Below are 5,530 nucleotides of genomic sequence, written 5' to 3'. Positions count from 1 at the left end.
TGTTTAGGAAATAGTATTGTCACTCCAGACCAATATACTGTAGTTTTGTTAATTCGGCCACAGAAGACGGTGATGTTATGTTAGTCCTACAGAGAATGAAATTCATGACCGTAAAAAATGCTGCTTGAAAGCAACATCATGTAAGTAGCAAAATTTGATTTGTTATATTAAATTATTTCAACGTTACAATTGCTTGTTTGTTAAAATGTGTTTATTATAACGTTATGCAATTTGTGTGTTCTTTTGTTTTGTGTGTTTTTGGAAATTATAATTTGAATTAATTCTCCGCCATAAATGTTGTAACTAAAACTTTGTGCATCCCTCGTGTTCATCGTACGGCTCGTCCTCCCTCCACACGTCACCTGCACTTTGTTTACGTTTTCAATGTGCCTAAATGAGACGCTCTACTGTACTATGAAAGATGTCGACAATTAAAATGTTTGGAATCTATTGTCACAGACGATAATGACATGAGTACCGAAATAAGACCTAGAATAGCAGCCGGTTACAGAAGCTACCTAGTACCAATGAAACAATATAGAGGAGAGTGGCCATCGATGAACGGTTGCTTTCAATTCACCGTTGCCATATTCTTGGTCATATTTACTGCGTATGCGTGAAGCGTCACCTCAAGGCTTCCGTCTCGCATATGTCACTCCTGAATTGTCTTTGGTGGCGGCAGCAAACACGTAGACAGAACAAGAAGCTCAGATACGATTTTGCTATTTTTACTTTAATTTTAAAATGACTTTAAGGTTAGAGTATATTGTTTAATGACATTAAGTTATGAAATTATATATATAATTATACACTTTACCTGAGTTAGCCGACATGGTAATGTGTTATGGGGAGGCTCGCGGAAACGGAAGAAGTGCTCTCCACATGTACCAACAACAGTTTCAAAACTCACAGAATACATGCTGGAGGCTGGCTCGTTGGGGATAATCTATACGCTGACTGAGTAGGCTGTGAGATGATTAAATGCGCATGTGTCTTTGGTGCGGACTGCGGACATCTCATGCACTGCCAGTGTGAAGGAATAGTACTTTATTAATAATAATCTAGCGACTTTTGAACTACTGTTTGGTGATTTTCCGGACACTTGGCAGTACTGATTCTGGACAGTTCTTGTTCTTGGAAGAAGTACACGTACCGTTGTACGCCGTGTCCAGAATCTGTCATGTTTAAAATTGTATTGTGTTCTGTACGATATACGTAGAAAATCTTCTGTCTATAGCAATGGATGCACATGTTCATCCTGAAACATTAAAAGAGACTCCTCCTGAGTTCGTAACCAAATGGTTGTATTTTGGAAAATCATTTATAGAACAGAATGGATGGTATCTACTGGGTGCTAGTCTGTTGCTTTACTATGTATGGGTTAAGTTGCAACCATACATAAGAAAATGGAAAGAAGACCAAGAAGAAAGGAAATTTGCTGCTCTGTGTCATAAATATCCTGACTTTATCCGTACCCGTCAAGAAAGTTTGGAAGTTGCAAGACTTCGATTGCAGATGGAACATGATAAAAAAGCAGAAGAACATGCTGAGAAAGTCAAAGAACGTGAAACAAAGAAGAGAGAAGAATATCTTGCAAAACAAGAAGGAAAGGGGCCTACTCGACTTGGTAATAGACTGTCAGACCAAAACAGTAGCACAGACTCTACTTCTAAAGAACAAAAACAACCTAAATCAACATACAGACCAGATTATAATCCATTGATGGAAGGAGGTGGATCTGGTGGCTACAGACCTCAAAGACGTACATGCCCAGGAGGGGGTTGTGGTTAAATGTACAGAAATTTCTATGGAAGAAGAATATCAGTGCCTGTACTTCTGAATGATCAATTGGATCCCAGCACCTTCGTGATCATGCAGATCTCATTCCTCTACATTTATTGCTTGTTTTAAAACCAAAATGTCTATCGTATTATCTAATAAGTATATACAATATAACCGCAATGTATTTCATTGTAAAATGTTATTCCAACTTCTAAATAAATATATTTTTTAACTACAAAAAAAAAAAAAAACAGAAATCACCCTCACCACACAATGTTTGCTCGACTTTATCAGCGCCTTCCAGACGATGGGTCTCTTCGTCCCCGGCGCATTGGTGAAAGATCGCGTAGACATCCATTCTCAATTGATGATTACACTGAACTGAAAGGAAAAGGTAATGAACATTAAACGTAAACAAACAACAACCCTTCTCGTCTCTTACAAACATCTCAACAAACAAACACATTCGCATACATTGACGTACGCCCGCGCAAAAACATTTTCAACGGTAACTTCGAAACGACGCGTCAGAAGACATAGGTTGTGTAACACAAAGGGTTCCTTATTGTTAGATCTATCACTCCTCAGAGTTTGCTGCAGAGGTTTTGAATCACTCTGTATATCTGGAAGCAGTGTTCTGTCTGCTTCCTTTTTAGCTCTAGGCCTATATTCATAAACTTTGTATAACGTCTTCAGCGCTATTGAAGTGTGATTAGAAAATGGCATCTGCACTTGAAAATTTTTGCATAGGTTATTATAACTACCATGAACAATGGATATAGTGTACATTATAGAGATATGGACATTATGACTCTGGACATCACAGTGAAGTGGACATTATACAACTATGGACATTTTGACTCTGGATATCAGAGTGAAGTGGACATTCTACAACTACGGACATTTTGACTCTGGACATCAGAGTGAAGTAGACATTATAGAACTATGGACATTTTGACTCTGGACGATTTAACTTTAACATTGTCAATGTGGATATTATTCCATGGACATTTTGACATACGGACATTATAATCCTAGACTTTATGCCTGATAACTCTATCTACAGAATAATCTGAGACTCAAAAAATAATTTTATATGCGCAATCACATCATAATATTGCTGTCTTATAATTCAAAGTTGTCTACTAACATTTTTTAACTACTGTATTAGTTAATTTTAAATAATGTACAACTTTAAAATATTGAAATTACAAGAACTGTATTTTTCATGATTTTGAGTTTTAAAATAGGTACGATTACAATTGGATTAAAAGTAAGTTGAACATCCATTAATCGAATCTGTGTTCCTTCCTTGTTATGATTTGTCATTTGTAGATATTATTTTGAGATATATTTTTTTAATTTTTCTTTTGGCCCATTCGTGGGAACATGGTGGTCCATTCATAGAGCCCTGTCCCCTTCATTGAACCAATAGCCGAATTTTAAAAGAGCTAATCTTTAAACAGATACAAATAGGATGTAGCCCCAAAACTTTATTTTATCATTCCTTATTAGTATGTAATTGTTCAAGTCCATGAACGGAATTGTAAAGCATTGCTTTTGTCAGTTGTAATAATAAATTGTCAGGTTGTCCATTGATGGCAACTTTCCCCTAAGTCACAAATGATGAGCAGGGTGAGCAGGAAGTCAAAATTAACTATTTATAGTAGAGTGATAATATCAGTGGTAACATACAGCTTAGAAATCTGAAAAATGACGTTAACGAATGTAGAGCTATTAAAGAGATGGGGGGAAAAAATATTAAGGTCAATTTTTGATCCAGTGAAGGAAGAAAACTTTGGAAGATAAGGAATAATATGGAACTTCAAAAGGAGTACAAGAAACCGAATATTGTGCCTGAAGTAAAAATTAATAGACTGAGGCCCGGTTCCTTCAACCTCTGTTAAAATGCACCTAACATAGCGTTAATTAACTGTAAGTTAAAAGTATGAATTGCTGTTAAAAATATTGCGTTTCTTCAACTTTACATTTCACATTTTAACATTGTGTTTGTTAACTCTCTGTTACGACCAGAGATTCTAGATTTCAAACATAACCTATAACCAACTGTAGGCTCAATTCTGTTTTCTGACAATTGCGATTCTCGTTTTTTTCCGTCTTTTGATTCAGAGAGGATAGAAGTCTTTCTGTTCTCTCAGGTTTGATTTATGCTTCTTTCCGTCGTCTGTATCACAGTAGCGTGGAGCGGTGTATTGGTATTGCTGTTGTGAAATGGAAAACACTGGAAGAAAAAGAAATCGTGGGACTAATTTCTCTTTATTCGAAAGAAACCTTCTGCTGCAAATTATTTCACAGTATAAAACAATTAATGAGAATAAACAAACAAATGGATCTACGTTGAAAGCGAAAAGTGAGGCTTGGCAGAAAATAGCCTATACCTTTGTATGAACTTCTGTTCTGTCGAATCACAGAAATCATCCGCTCTGTTTATGTATCCATGGATATCATTTTCTAAATAATCAAGATATAAAAGTTCAGCATCTAACGCACCATCAATATTGAATACTTCTATGCTAACAGAGAGTTCAATGATTTAACTGTATGAAATTGGGCAGTTAAATTAGCATAGGTTTTAACAGCCTGTTAGTACTGACAGTAGTTGAAGAAATGCTTCAACTGTCAAGTTTGCAGTTAAAATGGAATAACGTATTGTTATAATTTAACAAAGGTTGAGGAAACCGGGCCTGACTGCTAGGACATGTAAGAATTCCAGTTAAAATTATGGTAAAGAAAGTTTTCAATAGGAAGTTAGGTTTCCGTCGGTTGAGGTAAATATCCAAAAAGAGGTGGTTTGACGATGTGGAACGGAATTTGAAGAAGATGGGAGTGAAAAGATGGAGATCGAAAGCGGAGAAAAGAGTAGAATGTGCTAGAGGCCAAGACACTTCATGGGCTCTAACACCGAGGAGTAAAAATAAATATTTGTAACTTGAATCCGAGGACATATGAAGCCTAATAATCACGCGGTAATTGAGAAGAACAATCGTCAATTTGTCACTTCAAGAAAGGTTGTCTATTCTGAAGACTGTAGCGTCTGTCACTTACGGAAGTGTCTGTACTGCATTGTTTTGGAGAAGAACAAGACGTAGTTGTTCCGACGACGTTGCTCATTACCCACAATTCCTAGTCCCCCTTGTTCTTGAAGTGACGTAAAGCGCCGATTGAAGCCCAAGAGGGGGACAGCATATCCCGCCCATCCCACGGAGACGAGATTGAAGAGAAGCCAGCGTCGCATTCCTTGGATTTACAAAACTTGGAATGCACAATTTAGCTCAAGTGAAAAGAGAAAGTAGCCTTAATAATGAATACCGTAATTATAAATAAATGTCGTAGCATTGAGTTAGGGCTTATATTATATTTTTAATATATTCTCTACAGTCAAAAGGTTATTTTAAGCGAAAAAAATGTGAATTTTAGTCAAGTTTCAGTATTCTCTTCCCTTAAGACACAAAATTTATAAATAAATCAAATGTCTTACCTTTTAGGATTTTAAAGATTGTCTGATGCGTACAAAATCACTTCACGCTGCTTTGTGGTTAACGGCTAATGCGTGAAGTGTCATGCAAGCGACCAGATTCGATCTCAGCTCCAGCGAACATAACATTAGTGATGGACGAAGCCAAATGTGTCATGTTTTTTTTTTTCCTTTTTAATTTTTCATTCTACGAACACCTACACAATCCCCTTCTACAGTGCGTTCGCTTCCCCCTGCGGCCGGCCAGCAAGC

The 5,530-nt window shown here is 36.7% G+C and overlaps 1 protein-coding gene across 1 annotated transcript; it reads left to right on the top strand.

Annotated features, from left to right (window-relative positions):
- Positions 1-933: 933 nt before the first annotated feature.
- Positions 934-2,039, top strand: LOC138698331 (selenoprotein S-like). The gene has a single exon (XM_069824171.1). It carries the CDS (start codon positions 1,240-1,242, stop codon positions 1,789-1,791), a length of 552 nt encoding a protein of 183 aa, XP_069680272.1. The 5' UTR covers positions 934-1,239; the 3' UTR covers positions 1,792-2,039.
- Positions 2,040-5,530: the final 3,491 nt, after the last annotated feature.

This window comes from Periplaneta americana, chromosome 4 (genome assembly GCF_040183065.1).
Source record: "Periplaneta americana isolate PAMFEO1 chromosome 4, P.americana_PAMFEO1_priV1, whole genome shotgun sequence".
NCBI classification, from domain to species: domain Eukaryota; kingdom Metazoa; phylum Arthropoda; class Insecta; order Blattodea; family Blattidae; genus Periplaneta; species Periplaneta americana.
The sequence above is the reverse complement of the archived record's forward strand: the minus strand, read 5'-3'. Positions and strand labels throughout refer to the sequence as shown.